The following is an 18,618-nucleotide window of genomic DNA, read 5'->3' on the forward strand; positions in this document are numbered from 1 at the left end:
AAATGCCCACTTCAGATGGACTGTGTTGATAGTATTCAACTTGAGTGGACAGGCAGATAAATACTGGTCCTGAGCACTACATTCCTGAATCACAAGTCAAAAGCCAATAACCGGTGCAACACCCAAAGCAAAATGGTCTCCTAAGTATATATGGATATATCCATAAATGCTTGGGCCACACTTTGTACTAGCTGAACCTCCTGAATGCTTTCCAAGGGCAGCCTCAGGTTGTAGTCCAAGTGGGAGATTACTTTTGAGCAGGGTTATCTGGCACAGAATTATTCAAAATAATCAGGTCAAAAAAAAGATTTTGGGGGGCAGGGTGTATACATCAACTTATTCCAGAGATAATGGAAATATCTCCTCAATGAAAGAAGTAAAGGTTGCTGCTTGAATCCATTCTCCTCCCATTTCACAAGAGGCCTTAACCAACCACGAGAGGTAGAACAATCTAAACAAATATTAAGAATAGACTGAACAGTCATTTGTCTGAAACAGTATTGGCTTGAGCAGGTGGTTGGACTAGAACAGTGGCCCCCAACCTTTTGGGCACCAGGGACCGGTTCCATGGAGAAAGGTTTTTCTGCAGACCAGAGAGGGCATGGTTTTGTGTGTTGCCTGCACCCTGTGGATGGGGCTTTGCCTGTTTGCACAGCCCGGTTGCTGGCTTGCCACAACCTGGTATCGGTCCATGACCTGGGACTAGAAGACTTCCAAGGTCCCTTCCAGCTCTATTCCGATTGGTTGAAATATGGAAATCAAACAAAACAGAAATCAATAACCAATTAGACCCAGTGTGTTCTTTACTTACATTTCTTCTAGGGAACTGCAACCTTTAAAATATGGAAGTTCTTTTATATTGTTGTAAGACAAATCCCTTAAAAGATAAGGAAAAAAGAAAAAGAAAAAAGCAAGCTTAATTAATACAAAATTGTTCATTTTTTACTTGAGCTTTATCAGCAAACCATTCTCTTCCTAGCTGTTTTTTTTTCTTAAGAAACTGACATTATTTTCCATTTAACTTAATGCAGAAAGCCTGCACAGAAATAGAGCACTTAAATTCAGAAGAAGGTCACAAAATTACTGCAGTAAAGAAATATCTGTAACACTGTATCCTCTGTGGGAATAAATGAAATAATAAATTGATGTACTACTGAGTAATCATTAAAGATTGCAAGATCAGCTATTTTCTTAAAAGCTCCCTTTATTAAGCAAAAGATAGAAAACAAATTAGAAGTTTAAATGTTGCCTCACAATTTTAATCAAATTTTGAAATAAACCACAATAATTTATTAGAAGTTACCATCTATTCATTAACTAGACATTTGCTGTTTCCTAGCATACCTAATGTCATTTGGACAGGATTTGGTATAATCTACTATTTACAAGCTAGTCTCAAAATATTGAACTGAATAAAAGTCATGTATAACACACCTGGTTTTTAATTAAGGTTTGCTTGTTTCTTAACTAGTCAACTAACTTGTAAGCCGCCTAGAATCGCCTTTGGCAAGGTGGGTAGCATATAAGTTTATTAAATAAATTCACAAACTGTATACATTGGTCTTGATGTGCTTTTTGTACCCCCACAAACCAAAGTATTACCAAATTTACCAACATCAAATTAATTTTCTGACATTATGATTCCTATTTATAAAAATAGACTAGAATCAGAAGTTATATACTTACAAAGTCCGAAGTATCTTTTGCTCACGGCATAGACCAGTGGGAATATTACTTATTTTGGTACCTGTAAAAGTTCTGTTGAATAAAATACCATTATCTATAAGAACACTGGAAACAGGGATTTCTTTAAAGGAACAGCTTTTCTAGAATGCTATAAATCATATGAACTTAGCTTAACCAGATATCGTAGAAGTACTGATGTATCCACTTAAGCCACTTTATAATAATACGCTTTTTATTTAGAATAATACGCTTTTTATTTATATAGGTTTAAAAATTGGACCCGTTAACACAAACAGTAAGCTAACATTTCTGGTTTACTGATAGCAAAGGGTTGGTACACACTTCCTAATAATTCCTTCATGGATTTTCCAGTAACTTTTGCTTGTATGCATCTCATCGTTCTGTTAAAGAAAGACAACTCTTTAAATATCCTGACTACCTAATCAACAAACAACTGTGGCTGTAGAGGGCATATAAGTCAATGATTTGGATGTAATGCTAAGCCATCTATGACTATTAAACTTCCTGCTGTTATTTAGTTTTTATTTCATGAGAAACAATTAGGAAGCATACACTAGCAAGTCTGTTAGCATATATTCCGAGTGCCCATTTTTTGTGCCAACACTATCACACACAAAAACTGCTTTACAATAAATCTCCAACATTAAGAGATATACTAAACTTGCTTTTCTTTACCTTATCTCTATTCATGGAATCTAAATATAGTGTACATATTAACAGTATTTTGTGTGTGTGAAAAAAGGCACCATAAATATGTCTTTGCCTTCCAAAATTTTGGTCTACAATTTTATTTATTTAATAAATCAAATATATATAGCTGCCCATCTCACTGAAGGTGACTCTGGACAATGCATAACAAACAGATACGATCACGTATAAAAGCCACATACGTATTTAAAAAATACAAAAATCACGGTAATTGTAAATATTATAAAAACAGAAATACAAACTAGGAAAAGAGGGAATAAAATTAACCAGCTCATCAATAGCGTCATCTAAGCAGTGGAGCCATTAAAATATGTGTCCAATTCCCTAGAAGCTCCAGGCCTGATAATATAATCAGGTCTTGAAGGTTTTCTGGGATATCAAAAGGGATGGAGCTAATCTAATTCTGAGGGACAGAATGTTCTGTAACAGGGATGTCAAACTGCAGGCCCACAGGCCGGATGTGTCACGCCAAAACCGCGCCCACCCCATTGCCGGCAATGGGGAAAAAGTCACAACACGCCATGTGACATCGCAAGTTTGACAACTGTGTTCTATAAAGTAGACACCATGGCAGAAAGGGCACCTCTCCTAAGACCCATAAAATTTAAGTCCATATCTGATGGATTGCTTTACTAGTTATTTCATTTTTGAAGTCTGACAATAAATACTTACAAACTCTCCAGATTGATCGTCCCTGTTAAATTAGGAAACCATTGCACCATGTTGGCTCCACGAATGACTCTGGAGAAAAACAGAAAAGTAATACATTACAGCTTCACTGTTCAGCAGAAAAATCAACTTTATGGGAACAGAAGACTTTGTTAACATGTTTTTGCTAGTGTTTTGTACTGAAGTGGCTTCCTCTTTCTCACTAATATTTACCAATGCCAGATTTAAGCCAAGAGGTTGAATATTCTCAATTCTTTTGTAGCACTGCAGCATTAAGCAAAATTGTTACCAACTTCTTTTAAAAAGTTTTGTTTACTAAGGAAGCTAATGCCATTAGATTTATTTATAACAATCTGTATTACGCTTATTTTAGTCTTGTTCCAGGTTCACTTATTTCAAAAAGTAACTATCTATATTCATGGAAACAAAATCTAGAGCAAAGATTCTGAGAAGTAATTCCACTGAATATATGTACTTAGGATTAGAAGACTAATTAGCACAAACTCGTTTTAAATTAACTGCAAGGGTACTTACAAGGAATGCAAATCTGATAAGTTTTGAAAGGCTGAGTTCCCAACGAAGGATAAAGGATTATCATACAGATGTCTGAAGGAGGAAAAAAGGCAGGCTTTGTCATTCAACATTTATTTTTTGATCCATTAAATCCAAAATTTTATTTTTTTAAAAAAAAATAAAAACTTACATTGTTCTTAAAAGCGGATTTCCTATAAATGCATTATCAGGGATCATGGAAATATAATTGCTGTGAAATCCCCTAAAAATTAATTGAAATTGTTGGATTAATAGTTTGCTATTTGGTGATCATATATCAAATCTTAATAATCTTTTCAAAATTTGTAAAAGGAAACAAAGTAAAAAAAATCCTGTAAGAAGGAACAATCTCAGCTTCTTCCCCACAATTTCATGAGCTCTTTATATGCAAGATCTATGTACTGGAAGATAAACTTTCTATAAGTTATTTCAACAATCACAGCAGGAAATGCAAGTATAGTTTCCATGGAAAAATGGACAACAGATATTAGAGTCTGGCAACTTAAGGCGAATTTATCCAGAATTATCTTTAACCAAACCTCTCACCAAACAGAATGAAAACAATTGGAAGCTAGGCTAGAGCCACTAGAAACCAAACAATGTAAAAATAATCTGAATTTTAGAGGCATACTAGAAGAATTTGGTGAGGAAGACCTGGAAAGAGATAGAGAACACTTACCTCATACAACCTGATGAAGATAACTATTACATGATGTAATTTATATATTTCAAAACTAAAGAGGCAATTTAAATGAAATAAAATCTTCTTTGAAAATGGAAATTATAATAGTCATATTAATTTGTTAAAAAATAATCTGTATTGCACTCAACTAAACAACACCTAACATGAGAGACCCAAAAGCCAGATTACTTATTATTTTATGTTGATCCTATAATGGTCTCCCCATTTGAATTTAATTCATTTTAGTTTACAAAGAGGAAAAACATAACCTTCATAAAACTATACATTTTTTTGTTGGAAAAAATAAAAGTATGTAGTAATACTCACAATTCTTTAATGCTTGGAAGGGATTTAATTGCTTCTGGAAATTCCACCATGCTGTTATAATTTAAATCCCTTGAAAGAACATAAACAATGGCATTATATTGTCTATTATGAAAAAATAATTAACAGTCTTCAGTTTGTTTAAATCCTCTTGGTTTAAGCTTGCTATTTGCCTCCTACTATGCCATAAATGCATGAACACACATTAACCTGACACACATTTATTTCAAATACTTTAACCTCCCATAGGATAGTGTTAATTTTTCACTTATTCTGGGTGTAATTTAGCTCATTAATTTTAACAGATTTTAGAATCTTGATACTGAATCACTAGAATTCCCTCCCTCCAATCTGTCCTTAATTGTTGCAATGCTTGCCTTAGCCTCCTGCTGACATTCAACTATCAAATTACAAGTTCTTCTTGGTGGGAGCCAACTATCTTCTTGCTCCAGAGTAATGCCAGTTTCCCTCTCTCAATTCCGCCCTCACTCAGAAAACTGGAACTTAGCTATTCACTGTTGGGAATGTTATTTCCTTTCATCTTGCAACAATTTAACTGACTGTAATGGTTCCTTTAAGGTAGTTCTTATCTATAATTTCTTTACCTCCCTGATCTTCGGTAATGCCAATTAATAATAGGTTGGTATCAGCTTACTAATATATATCTAATTTTGTAACTTCTATTCATGGTTGGGTCTCAGTTGCTAGATCAAATGTGTTGCATAATCACAGCATATATGATATCTCAACTTTCCATAGCTGCATGCTTATATCCCTAAAAGCAATAATTCTTTCCGTTTTCTTTTCAAGTATCACTCCTTCTTTATCATTTTTTTGTATTGTCCATCTTTTTTGTAATGTATCTGTAAAACTAGGGAAAAAGAAAAAAAACAAAGCTAAAACCAGCTCAGCTACCAAAAGGAACTGTGAAATTTCCTATTCCTGCAACAAAATAATTTGGGAAAGAAAATCAAACCAAGCTGTAACCAGTTCCCTTTCACAACAAAGCATTAAGTATACTTGTAAATGTATGTAAATCTGGCTAATCACAGCATAACTATGTTTAACTATAAGCCTAAATGAAATAGTTTAAATTCCTAATGTCAATATTTCAAGACATTAAGTCTTTTGTAATGTGTTTTATTCTGTTATAGAACCTCAGTCAGGATACTCACAAAGTTTCTAGGTTGTTTAATCCATAAAAACAGTGTTGTCCCAATGTTTTTATTTTATTGTTATGAAGATGCCTGAAAAAGAAAAGGGGATGTAGAATCCGTAACTTCATGAATCATTTTTCCCCACACAGTTTCCCAAAATTAAGTTTTATAGCAAAAAATGCATCACAATGGAAAGACCATTCAGAGTAGTGAAATATTAACATATAAAATCTTTTTGGTGGTCAAGCAAGGTAGTAGAAGAACAAACAAGTTATATATTTTGAAATCCACTCTGCATTTATTTTATTTTTTTGCTTTTAAGAATAAAGCGTCTTGGTGTGGAAAAAGCCCAACCCTCTGACTCTGACAAAATCTATGGAAGAATCCAGAAACGATTTTTAAAATGGATTTTCACAGAAACCAACCTGATAATATAATTCTCAAATCACAAGTATGACAGGAAAGATTATGTAAATTAGTCCAGTGTTGTAGCTGGTCCCATGAAAGCTAAGAAGATGGAGATATGAAATGGCATAAAAATACCTGGAGTGCCAGTGGGAAAAGGACAAGAAGTAAATCTAACTGAGCAGGGGTATGTGCCTCGGTTCAGGCCTACTTCTGGGAAGTAACTGCACCATTACCCATCTTTTTGCCTCAGTGGGTTGTTCTCCAGGAGCTAATGCGGATGGCCAATTTTCTCTAGGGTACAATCAACAAGAGCTCCTTGTCATTATGCTTCACTGGCAAAGTCACCTATATTTATTGAAGAATTATAGCTGAGTTATTGTCATGATTGACAATATCTGGGATTCCTTTTGGCCTATGACTTCTCATGAAGCAGACAGGGTGCTGTTTGCGATACCCTCTGCCTTCTGCTGACTGGATGTTTGCCACTCTTAGCTTCTTCATGGGGGAAGGGGATAGTTTTCTGGATTTGGGAGAATCCAACATCTAACTGTGGGAAAGAATACTTCCAGTGGCCCTGAAGAAATCTAAAGATCGCATACTATAAGAGGTCCTCTCTGGATTCAGAAATGTTAAATAACTATTATTAGGTGTCCACCTTCCCTTTTTAGGGTAGGTTCTTGTGACAGTAATGGGAAATCAGCTGTGAAGTACTCTAGATAAAATAATCTGGTCTCTGTTCAGCCAGGACTCAAGCCTGGATGTGAAAAAGATGACGACAATGGTCACACTAATGCATGACATTTACTGTGACTAGGATAAGAGAAATGCACCAATTCTAGTCCTTTGATACCTTTGAGCTTGCCTGCAGGGGATGAAAATTGGGGCATTATGTTTCAGTATTTCCACTTGTTTTTCAGTGGGTGAGGGAGATTTGCCTTTTGACTATTCTCTTGAAGCGTGCCACAGGAGTGAGCTTTCTATCCCCTATTTAACGTTTATATGAAAGCACTCGAGTAAGCATGTCAAACTGCCGGCCCACAGGCTGGATGCGTCACACCGAAACTGTGCCAACCGCATTGCCGGCAATGGGGGGAAAGTCCCGATACGTCGTGTGACATCGTGAGTTTGACATGCCTGCACTAAAGGGTCATCCAAAACACTGGTGTTTGGTACCATCACCCGGCTAATGATACCCAGTTTTCAATGGCCATCCGAGACCGGTCTGTGACACTGCTGAAGGCCTGTGACATAAAGCATATCTTATTAGCAGGAGAGTTATTGTTTGTCCACTGGGATTCTTGATCTGTTCTAGTAGTATATCTTGATAGGACAGTACTACTCTTATTCAAGAAGCAGCTCCACAATTTGGAGATTCTTCAAGATTCACAGTTCTTGCTAGAATAGCAAATGGAAGCTGCAGCCAGGGGTCTTTTGTCAGCTTTAGTTGTGTGCCAGTTGTGGTACTATCTGATGCAAAAGAACCTTTCTACAGTGAGTCATGCTGTCTATTTAGATTACTGTAGTGCACTGTGCACAGGGCTGTTCTTAAGGACCACTCAAAGGCTGCAATTAATTCATTGGCTCCCATACACTGAGGGCATAATACACCAGTACTACAAGCCATACAACAATTACATTAGGCTTATGGGTGCAATTTAAAATGCTAGTGCTAACCAATAAAATCTTACATGATTTAGGACCAAATTATTGCAGGATCGCATTCTCCCACTGTCTGGCCAATATGATCTACCGGAAAGAAACTATTAGTGCAATGATGGTGAACCTTTTATACACTGAGTGCCCAAACTGCAACCCAAAACCCACTTATTTATCGCAAAGTGCCAGGCCAAATCAGCATTGTGGTGCCCTGGGGGGTGGGACAGGGAGGCACCTCCAAGTGCCACCTCTGGCACGCAAAACTAGGGGGCGCAAAAACAGGCCACCGTGCTGCAAGGCGCAAAAACAGTTGCTGCAGCGCCGCAAGGTGCAGATACAAGGCAGTGCCACGCAAGAACGGGGCAGGGCTAGTATCACGCAGGCACTAGCCCCGCCCCATTTGCTGTGCGTGCATGCTTACGGCCCCATGTACGCATGTAAAATGCTTCCCCCTCCCTTTTCTTCCAGTCCGCCAATCAACAATGGTTGGTGACCTCTGCTCTACCACCTCTACTCGAGCTTGCTAGTCGGCCACTTCGCCTCCTTTGTGCTGGGTGGGGCTTCTGCTCCAGGTGGTGGTGGCGGCCTGATGGACCTGCTGCTGGTGGCGGTGGCATGCATGCCAACAGAGAGGGCTCTGAGTGCCGCCTTTGGCACGCATGCCATAGGTTCGCCATCACAGTATTAGTGGTTCCCATCGGACAGAATGAGATGGGCTGAACCTTTGTGGTGCTTCTTTTCTTTCCTTTGGAAAGATCTGCCTGAGAATATCTAGTTGGTTTTCACCCTGGTTGCCTTCCAGAAGCCTCTTGGAATGGAGATTTTTCCTTTATAAAAATGTAATGAAGTTATAAATTCATTTTTCCCTTAAATTAAGCATGCACTGAGATGACAGAATGCAAATACTTACAGGACAACAAGGCTTGACAGATTTCTGAATGCGAAGTCAGGGATGTGGGCTATTTTATTGAGAGCCAAAGTTAAAGCTTGCAGTGAGGGAAGATTGCTGAGTGGGATAACAGGAACTTCAGTCAAACTGTTATCATCCAGCCACAAGTGACGTAGTTGAATGAGACCCTCAAAACTGTCTTCTGGGACAGCTGTAATATGGTTAGCATCTAAACGTCTGAAGAAAAAGAATATGAGTGTTAAACAAAGGGTGTATAACATGAGAAGCAAATTATTATTTTTAAAAAATAAACAATTAGAAAGAAAGAAATATTTGAAACTGGGGGAACGCAGCCCAGAGACTCAGTCATGGGCCTAATGATCATGCAAATCAATACAGTCTAGAGAGAAGGCGCTAAGTTATATACACCATACAGTACAGTTTATCTATCAGAAGAATACAAAACGATTTACAAAAACAAAAAATTGTCCAATTACTCATTGATTCAGTGAATACTCGTTTTAAGCAATATAAGGACATCTTCATTAATAATTTACCTCCTGCGCAAGCAAAAACTGACCTGAGAACTTAATACAACTCTTCTCTCAGCTACCAGGGATTCCTGCAGGTATATTATTGTAATCCCAGTTAAAATATCCTTAAAGGACTGAACTGGCTCCTTACAAACAATTCACCCTATTTCAAGATGACAGCTTTAATCTATACGATCTAAACAGCTTAACAGTCAAGCTCTGCAGTATCTGTCAGCTCCTGAATAGCTGATAAGGCATGCTTGGGCCTCCATTTTAGGAATGCATCCACAGTGTGGCAATTCTTGTTTTCCGGAATTCTCAATGATGGCAACCCAATTACAGAACTCCTTAAGAAAGTAATTGTATCAAATTTGAGGTAATTTGCAGTAGATCAGGTTTTTCACATATTTTAAATAATATTACATTTCCCAAATTAATTTGCAGAAATATAGAAAAGAATTGTATGCTGTACTATTATATACACAGGACTTAGGCTTTTTACTGTACTTCTGAAAATGGTCTGTTGCTGAACTGTGGTTACAAAAATTGTAAGAAAAAATGACTATAAAGCCAAATTACAATTTATGTAAGAGCTTCCACTCACTAACTAAGTTCTCTGAAACATTTGATCATAAGCAATCTATTTAAAAAGTCTGGTCAATAAAATTGTGGCCAGTGGTCAAAAATGTCAATTTCATTTTTACCATCCTCCCTCAACCATTTCCAAAGCATATAAAAGGCAGACAGAAAAACCAAAGGATCAATTATTTCTTATATAAATGTAGGATGCAAATGAATGAGTGATATGCAGGAACTTGCCAAACTGATAATTTATTCCCAAGAGCATAAATTAGAGGTGATGAGCAATGAGCACAATAAAATGCTTTTCTGGCAAGGTGAAGAAAGCAATGCCAAGTAAGAATATTATTTCTCCAATTACTTCTGGTCAAGAGATTTAGATGGAACTTATATTCAGAACATAAATTATGTTTTAATATAATCCTAGCACTAAATACTAATAAAAACTAATGAGCAACAAGAATAAAGCAGTATGAATCAAGAACCTCTAAGAAGATTATGCTTCATTATCCCTTTACATGTTATATCTCTGTACAATTAAGAGTCTCTATGACTTAGTAGTACAAAAATGATACAATGGAATATAGGGGAGAAAAAAGAAGTTTTAATTATACAAGGCATAAGCATAATAGCTTCCCCCGTTCTGCTCATGATAAGAAAAAAAATCATTTAATATTTCATTGCTTTTCAATCACTTTACACCTTGTTCAGGAAACCCAACTGGATTATTCTATTATTGGTTGTAACATAGTCACCTCAAATAAGCCTAATAAGCCTGAAAGTTAACAGACCTTTCAGATAACAAATCTTTGATCTAAAAAGCAGATTTGCATTATTTTTCATTTTTAAGAAAAATAATAATGCTCAGAAAATGTGTATCTCAATAAATCAAAAGATATCAAACCATTCACTCAAGGCTGGAAATTAAACTATCCTAAACTAAAAAAAGTCAAAAGATTCAGAGGAAGAAAAACATATTTTGTCATCAATTAAAAATCCCCCTAAAGCACCCTTCCCATGTAGAAGGGAAAGTTGCCAGACATCCAACCAAGCCACATTTAATTTGGAAGATTCTGGAATGAGATGGTAGATTAAATATTTGTTTAGTTAATATTTAGTGAAAAAGTATCTTGGCAACAAACAGATTTTCTAGTATTTTACATATTAAGTGTTATCTACTTCGAGACTACACACCTCAACAATTTTCAAAGCATTTTTCTTTGGAACAAAACCTTCCTCAAAAGGTCAAATTCTGTTAATAATATAGTCACAAGATACTATTTTATACTCTTCTTAAGTTAATCACTTAGTCCTAGCCTCTGTATTTGACAACCTCCGCAACATTTCCTATAACATGTCTCTAAGGCATACTGCCAAATGAAGATCTTCTGACCATTACTCATACAAAATCCAAGGCAAATTTCTGTACTACATTACATATACTATTATCCATCACAAATCTTCTGTAGCTTCAGTTAATATAGAAGAAGCTACCCCAGCCAGGGTGCTCTCAGTCACCATACTCTATTTGCTTTTATTTTTCTTTACCCTCACACCAAGCTGGTAAGCACAATTCCAATAATTAACCAGGCTGCCTCTGCCTCTTGTCAATACAGCACCAATTTAAAATTTGGGAATGGAAGACAACTATGAACTCTAACCCTTTGCAAATATAATACCTCTGAGTTAATCTTGAAAATAAATATAAGTGTCCCACCCTTATTATGAATCTATGCACTATTAACAAGTTCATTTATCCATTCGTTAAACTTATTTCTATGCTGTCATAATAAAAAAATTGCTGGTGGTTTACATAGAATAAACTAAAATTAAACTAACCTAAGAAAAATGAAAATGGCAACATTCACACAAGAGGTGGCATTTTGAAACAGTTTTTATTACTTAAATTTATATGCCACTATCTTGACTATCTTCAAGAACTACTGAAAGACTAACCAAGACCAACCCCTCCCACCCCCACACTTAATAAATTCCTTCAGATATTTCTATTTTATAAACCACTAAATCACATTTAATTACTTGAATATAGTAGGGTATGTTCTCCTGTAATAAAATGAATCACTCAATGAGTTAAAAAAAGGAATCTATAATGAAGTCTCTGGAGCTTCCATAATTGAGCTGGGTATACTCTTATGTTTTTCTATTGCATTTATTTGAGTTTTAATTTAAAAAGCGTTAAGAGTGCTGTATGAACAATCCTGCTAATTTTGGTTTCTGAAATACAAAATAATTCATGAAATATAAAATATGAATCCAATCAACATGCATTCAGGCAATAATACTTACAACGATTGTATTCCGTTGAGTCCTCTGATGGCCTCTTTAGGAATAGTTTTCAACTGATTGTTCTGCAAAGTGCTGGAAAGAAAGAGAGAGAAAAAAGAGCGAAAGAGCTGTAAACTGATATCCATTGATTTGCACAATTTTTTTTCTGTTATAGGCCTTGTATATGCCTCCTCCCTTATTTTGAAATTCTAAATTCAATGTATTTGTGTAATATAATATGATGCTATATAATAATATTGGGACGTGGTGGCTCAGTGGGTTAGGACGCTGAGCTTGTCGATCAGAAGATCAGCAGTTTGGCGGGTCAAATCCCGAGTGCTACGTAACAGAGTGAGCGCCTGTTACTCGTCCCAGCTTCTGCCAACCTAGCACTTCAAAATCATGTAAAAATGCAAGTAGAAAACTAGGGACCACTACGGTGGGAAGGTAACAGCGTTCTGTGCGCCTTTGGCATCTAGTCATGCCGGCCACGACCATGCAGACGTCCTTGGACAAACACTGGCTCTTCGGCTTTGAAACGTAGATGAGCACCGGCCCCTAAAGTTGGAAACGACTAGCACGCATGTGCGGGGGACCTTTACCTTTTACCTATATAGTAATATACTATAATAATAGTATACATTATATAACTGTAACGTAATATAACTGTGTCTCTTAAGAAAACCTTACTCTCCTTGTTATAGCAGTTTTTTTCTCTTAATATAATAAAAAGAAGTCCACAAGTCATAAAAGGGCCAGGTTTGAAGACCTCTGACCTATAGGATTAGTTGACTTTCAGCTCCCCATTAGACACATTTGGAGATAAAATAACTGCTGGTAGCTCGCCCCACTTATTTTGTCTAAGCTGAAACCATGGTATTCTGTGCATTGACCCTTAAAGAAAAAAGAGGAACAAATACATATTTTTCTTTTTCTCAGCAACTGAAAGGTTGATGTTACATTTGAATTATGAGGGGGGGGGAAATTCTCATTATTGGCTCTATACTGTACTAGAAACTAGAGCAAAAACATATTGTTCTGCTCATTCTATCAGTGAACATGCTGACTGGACAAGAAAGAAGAATTATACTATGAAGCACTTAAATTTGATTACTTACAGAACTTTGAGTTCTTTCAACCCAGACAAGGCTTTTGGATGAATAAAAGCAAGGTCATTGCCTGCCAGCCGTCTGGAAAAGATTGTAATAATAATACATACACAGTATTTCTATTTGTCTGATAAATTATAAACGCAAGTATAGAAATAAACTTTTACACACATTCCAGAAACTCCTTCCCAATGATTTTATATTCCATTGTCATCAACATCACATTTCCTTATTCAAAACAAAACACAGTGAATATGCATTCTGCAAGATATTCTTATATTTAAGCTTAGTTTTATATTTACTATTTACATTACTTTATTATAATCAAAATTCTTAAATACACACACACACACTGATGAATGAATCGACAAGACCAATGTCCATCCTAGTCTAATATTCTTTATTGTACCATTTCTGAGATTCTCAGAAATAAGGTACAGTATGAGATTTCCAAAGGAATCATATTCAGTATCTGCTCTGATGCTAAGGACCCCAGCCATTATAAATAGGATTTCTTAATGACAGTAAAATTTGTGTAGGGTAAGACTAAATCCCTTTTAAAGCCATCTAGGTTAGTAATCACCACTACATTTTACAGCAGTGAATTTTATATAGTTTAAGCGTGTGTTGTGCATAGATGATGTATATATTTTTGCCTGCTGGGAATCTCCTGTCATTTTATTTAGCAAGATGTCTGGATTCTAGAATTACAAGGGGGGGGGGGGAATGTAACTCTTGTTTCTTCTACAAGGCATTATTTTATAACTGTCTATCACCCACCTACACTTTTCCCTCTAATAAATAAATGTATTTTTTAGATCAATAATATGGACTAGTTTAAACAATTTAAACCATAGTTTGCCATTTTGTTTTTCAAATGAATTGTACAGCTTGTATGTTATATTCAAGGTGGAAAAGAAATTCTGAAATGATTTATTTTGGTCTGTTTTACATTCCTCAAACCTAGCATTTTAACATGGGAATTTATAGACTTTCTATACTTGCTGTAGGTGATATGCTATAGGAAAACAATTATTTTAACATATGGTTAGCAATTACTTTTTATTGTAAAGTCTCTCTCTCTCTCTCTCTCTCTCTCTCTCTCTCTCTCTTTCTCTCTCTCTCTCTCTCTGTGTGTGTGTGTGTGTATTTGTGTGTGTGTGTGTATGTGTGAACACTTAATCCTGGCCAATGCTAGTTGATTTCCTTTATCTTTTTCATAATTCAATCTTGCTTTGATTTAACTTTCAGCTGTTTAGCTTTTACTTATTTCAATGCTACTTTCAAGCCAATTTCATAGCTAAAGCTACATGATCTCAATCTAGGGAGGGTTTCTCCCCCCCCCTCCCCCTCCCAATTTAATGTTAAACAGTATGGGGGACAAAATGAAATCCTGTTAATACTCCACAGTCCAAAGGTACAGGGAAAAACAGAATAATCATTCATTACAATTACTAAGGGAAATACAAGTACACCATATAAACATGAAGGATGTCATTTTGACTTCAGACAAGGAGTCCCTGCTAATTTACACCCTGTTTCGCTAAACCCTCCCCTCCCCATTCTTTTCTCTTTTTCAGTCTGCATGATGTTTCCTTTCTATAACATGAATGTAATGACCCGTCTCTATAGCTATATAAGCATCTGGGAGTTGTGCAGCTGTACAAATATCTTGCTTGAAGTTCAAGGAAAGGATTGCAAAACATTTTATTCAGCTGATATTTACTGTAAAAAATTTTCACTATAGTTTTTCTCCCCCCCCCCCCAAAGAATGCATTTCAGGCAAAAAAGAGACAGTAAAGTGATGAGCTATCTTTTAAAAAAAAAAGATGGGGGAAGTTTTGTTGTTAGCTGCGAAGTCGTGTCCAACCCATCGCGACCCTATGGACAACGTTCCTTCAGGCCTTCCTGTCCTCTACCGTATTGTGGAGTCCATTTAAGCTCATGCCTACTGCTTCAGTGACTCCATCCAGCCACCTCATTCTCTGTTGGGGGGGGGGAGTTTAAATGTTATAAAAGCTACTCTGCAACAATACCCTATTGGTAGCTTGAAACAAGTAATTCATTCTAGTGGTTGTTCCAAATTATGGGAAATTTCTTTCTTCTGGCTAGTAAATTAAAAACAATTTAATCAGCAATATCTGATATCACTGTGAATAGGTAAACACACACCTAAAGACAATACCGAGAATTTATTTATTTTTTTAAAAAAAATGAGTTTTGTAAAATAGAGGTTGCCATGTTTTCAAGTGTATTAAAATGAAGTGTATATATTTATTTTTCTAATATACTCCACACCCAGTTAATAAGAAAGAATAGATCATATACTGTCCTGATAGACTATGTCAATCATACTAATTCAATGACAGGATCATATTTAGTGTAATTATGTTCTAATGTGATGTGAAAACCATGTTTACCGAGGATGCTATATCTTCTTTATTAAAATGATATTTCTCTGGAGGAATACAACCTTTCACAGAATAATTTATTTACTTGGAGAGATAAAAGCAAAGCAGAATTTTGTGACTTGATCAAAAATAATTTACAATATCCTTTTATTTCTGTCTCTTATCAACACAACATGTAGAAATGGAATCAGTAACTATACCACAAAAAACAAACAAACAAACCCAAGAACCTGTAAGCACAGTGAATACATTGTTAAAAGGTAGTAAGAAAAAAGCTGAAAAAATTCTATAAAACTAAAAAAAAACCAAGTCACTATAGGATTATATAAAATTTAATTAAAATTCAAGAACTATTACATGGTGCTACCTTCAAAGGTAAAATAAAACCAGAATTAAAAATTAAGCTGCAGCTACAAGGCCAAGTAACTGGAGATTAGTGACAACAACATAATTATAGGAGTTACAGAATTTATATTTGCTTAGCCTATCCAGATGTGGGTTTTTGAAAAGGGAGAAGTTTGGGAAAGTACAATCCAATACACTGTACCAAGAATCTGAAAATGGTGGTTCCAAAGTAGACACAAAGCACTGCTTTCAAAGCTCTAGAACAGATTTTGGAATGCTCACTTGGCTGCCTCTGCTTCACTTTCCCCAGTACACACTACTTGCACAGACAACAGTTCCTTCAAAACTGCCAGCAAAGCTGTCCACACTCACAAATGCATAGAATGTATGGTTAGGCTTTAGAGCTTCCAAGAATGCAGTTATTTTAACAATCCAAGAAGGGTCTTTTCATTGCAAAATACTTCTTTTAAATACTCAGCACAGCTATAAAGCATTAATTAGATCCAGCTTCATATCATGAATTCTTATTTTATTCCCCCCCAAAAGCTTTCATATGTAATCAGAACCACCACCACCCCAAAATATATCCTTAAGTACACACTCACTTCTTTGGGTGTCTTTTCATTTGTATATTCCTAACAAAGCTTTTTGTCTTTTCTTTCTATTCTTTCTAAATCTAGTGCCATATTGAACTTAAATAATCACTAATATTGCAACAGTTTGTGCACTTTTGAATGACAAAGAACTCCAAATTCTGGGATTTTAAATCCATTAATGCGAATACATTTAGGCTACAAAGGAGTAGCCTACAAATGCTTTAGGTTTTTTTAAAAATAATTTTGTGGAATACATTCAAATGTTTGAACAAAACGTAGATATTTTGCAAGGAAAGCAAGAGAGCTGTCAAACTCTCCCAGGAATTCTAGTCCCCATCTAATAGTCAGGGTAGCAACATACTAATTACAGCTGATTTACAGTTTGTAAAGGAATCTTGGCAGGTGCCCATGTAACATAAGTGCTCAGAACAGTAGAACAACCCTTAAAATAGCTGTATCAAGCTTTCAAGAATGATTTTCACAGCCGTAATGCTCATTCTGACATTACACAGAGTACACATATCTTTAAAGGAAATGGCAAGGTCTTTGATAGTTTTCTGTAATGCCTTTTTATAAATTACTTCCAGAAGAGTAATTGCCACGAAAGAAAGAACTTCCATTATATTCATTAGCATGCTACAATTAAATGCTATTATTATGTAAATTATATACACATACTTGGCCTGAATAGTGTATAAACTGTAACTCTTTCTTTTGACTACACTTGTAATTAATTCATGGTCAACATGAAGTAAACAACTTCCTCATGTTAGAGGGAAGGAGAAAACAAACCAATGTAACAAATGTGACAGGAGGAAATCTAAAAATATTAATCAACTTACATACCTCAAATATAAGATAATTTCTAAACTAGTATAAAAAAAGAGAATGTTATTATAGAAGGGATTCAACAGGCCCACATTATAAGGGACCTTTATCTAGTTCAGACATGTCAAACACAAGGCCCAGGGGCTGGATGCGGCCCGCGAAGTGGTTTCATGCGGCTCGTGAAGCCATCCTGGAAACAGTGAGGGAACGGCCCCCACTGCCTTGGCCCTGTCCCAGAGACCCTCCTCCTGCCAGAGACCCCCAGATCTGTCCCACTCCTGCCCAGGCCCCCATAGGCACCCTTGATGCCAACGATGTAGAGCTGGCCACGCCTACCCAGTAGGCTATATGCACTCTAGCCACGCCCACCCAGTAGGCCACACCCACCCGGCCCCCTGAGGGCAACCGCAATGCTGATGCGGCCCTCAATGAAATTGAGTTTGATACCCCTGATCTAGTTGGTTGGACATTATTTTAACAATATTTGCAATATTCAGTAGAATTTATTCTTAAGTTCTGGTTCCCATAATACATTTTATGAAGTTTACAATAGCAAATATTACAGATGGTACAAGTGTTCTGAATATCTGTCTTAAAGTGCAGACAAATGGCCCCAAATGACTATGCTGCTCTCACTTATAAAGTTCTCAACTACTAAGATAAATTTCCCAAGAACTAATTGTTTTCTTATAAGTAGTAGAGGATGTTTCAGGTTTGTCAGCCTATCCTGCTCTGTGAACTACAGTGTGCATCAAAGGTCAGCAAAATATTTTCTAGAAATAAAGACTATTTGAATGGCTTTCCTTGAGGCTTTTGTCTTTGGGTGGAACACAAGAGACAATTTAGACTGAATAGCTAGGTGAGGCTTTTTTCAGTTTCTATGCTCCTGGGAATTTTTGAACCTTCCCTTTTAATTTCTATAATTTAAATACACTGTCCATTGTATATAAAAAAGAGCTTCTATCACAGAAGGACGCATCAATTACTTGCTTTCCTACAACAAAGAGAACTGGAAATTGGCAACTCCCCTCACAAACATCCAATGCCATGTAAGTCCAATGCCACTATATAGCCAATTTTGCAGGCTATTATTCTACTAAAAGAAATGCTGTATCTATGTATTGCGTGTGTGTGTGTGTGTGTGTGTGTGTGTGTGTGTTCTACAAAAATGCTGTGTGT

At 36.2% G+C, this 18,618-nt stretch overlaps 1 protein-coding gene across 2 annotated transcripts in view; it reads right to left on the minus strand.

Moving 5' to 3' along the window:
- The window catches only part of LGR4 (leucine rich repeat containing G protein-coupled receptor 4), an 80,501-nt gene that overhangs the window by 18,360 nt on the left and 43,523 nt on the right, over window positions 1-18,618 (minus strand). For both annotated transcript variants that reach the window (XM_083349322.1, XM_083349321.1), the window contains exons 3-12: window positions 13,269-13,340; window positions 12,172-12,243; window positions 8,774-8,989; window positions 5,818-5,889; window positions 4,646-4,714; window positions 3,788-3,859; window positions 3,619-3,690; window positions 3,088-3,156; window positions 1,687-1,758; window positions 812-877 (exon numbers count right to left, since the gene is read on the minus strand). In XM_083349322.1, the coding sequence (XP_083205448.1) occupies window positions 812-877; window positions 1,687-1,758; window positions 3,088-3,156; window positions 3,619-3,690; window positions 3,788-3,859; window positions 4,646-4,714; window positions 5,818-5,889; window positions 8,774-8,989; window positions 12,172-12,243; window positions 13,269-13,340 (852 nt within the window). The remainder of the gene's footprint in view (window positions 1-811; window positions 878-1,686; window positions 1,759-3,087; window positions 3,157-3,618; window positions 3,691-3,787; window positions 3,860-4,645; window positions 4,715-5,817; window positions 5,890-8,773; window positions 8,990-12,171; window positions 12,244-13,268; window positions 13,341-18,618) is intronic.

Source organism: Vipera ursinii (assembly GCF_947247035.1).
Source record: "Vipera ursinii genome assembly, chromosome: 1".
Classification (NCBI taxonomy): Eukaryota; Metazoa; Chordata; class Lepidosauria; order Squamata; family Viperidae; genus Vipera; species Vipera ursinii.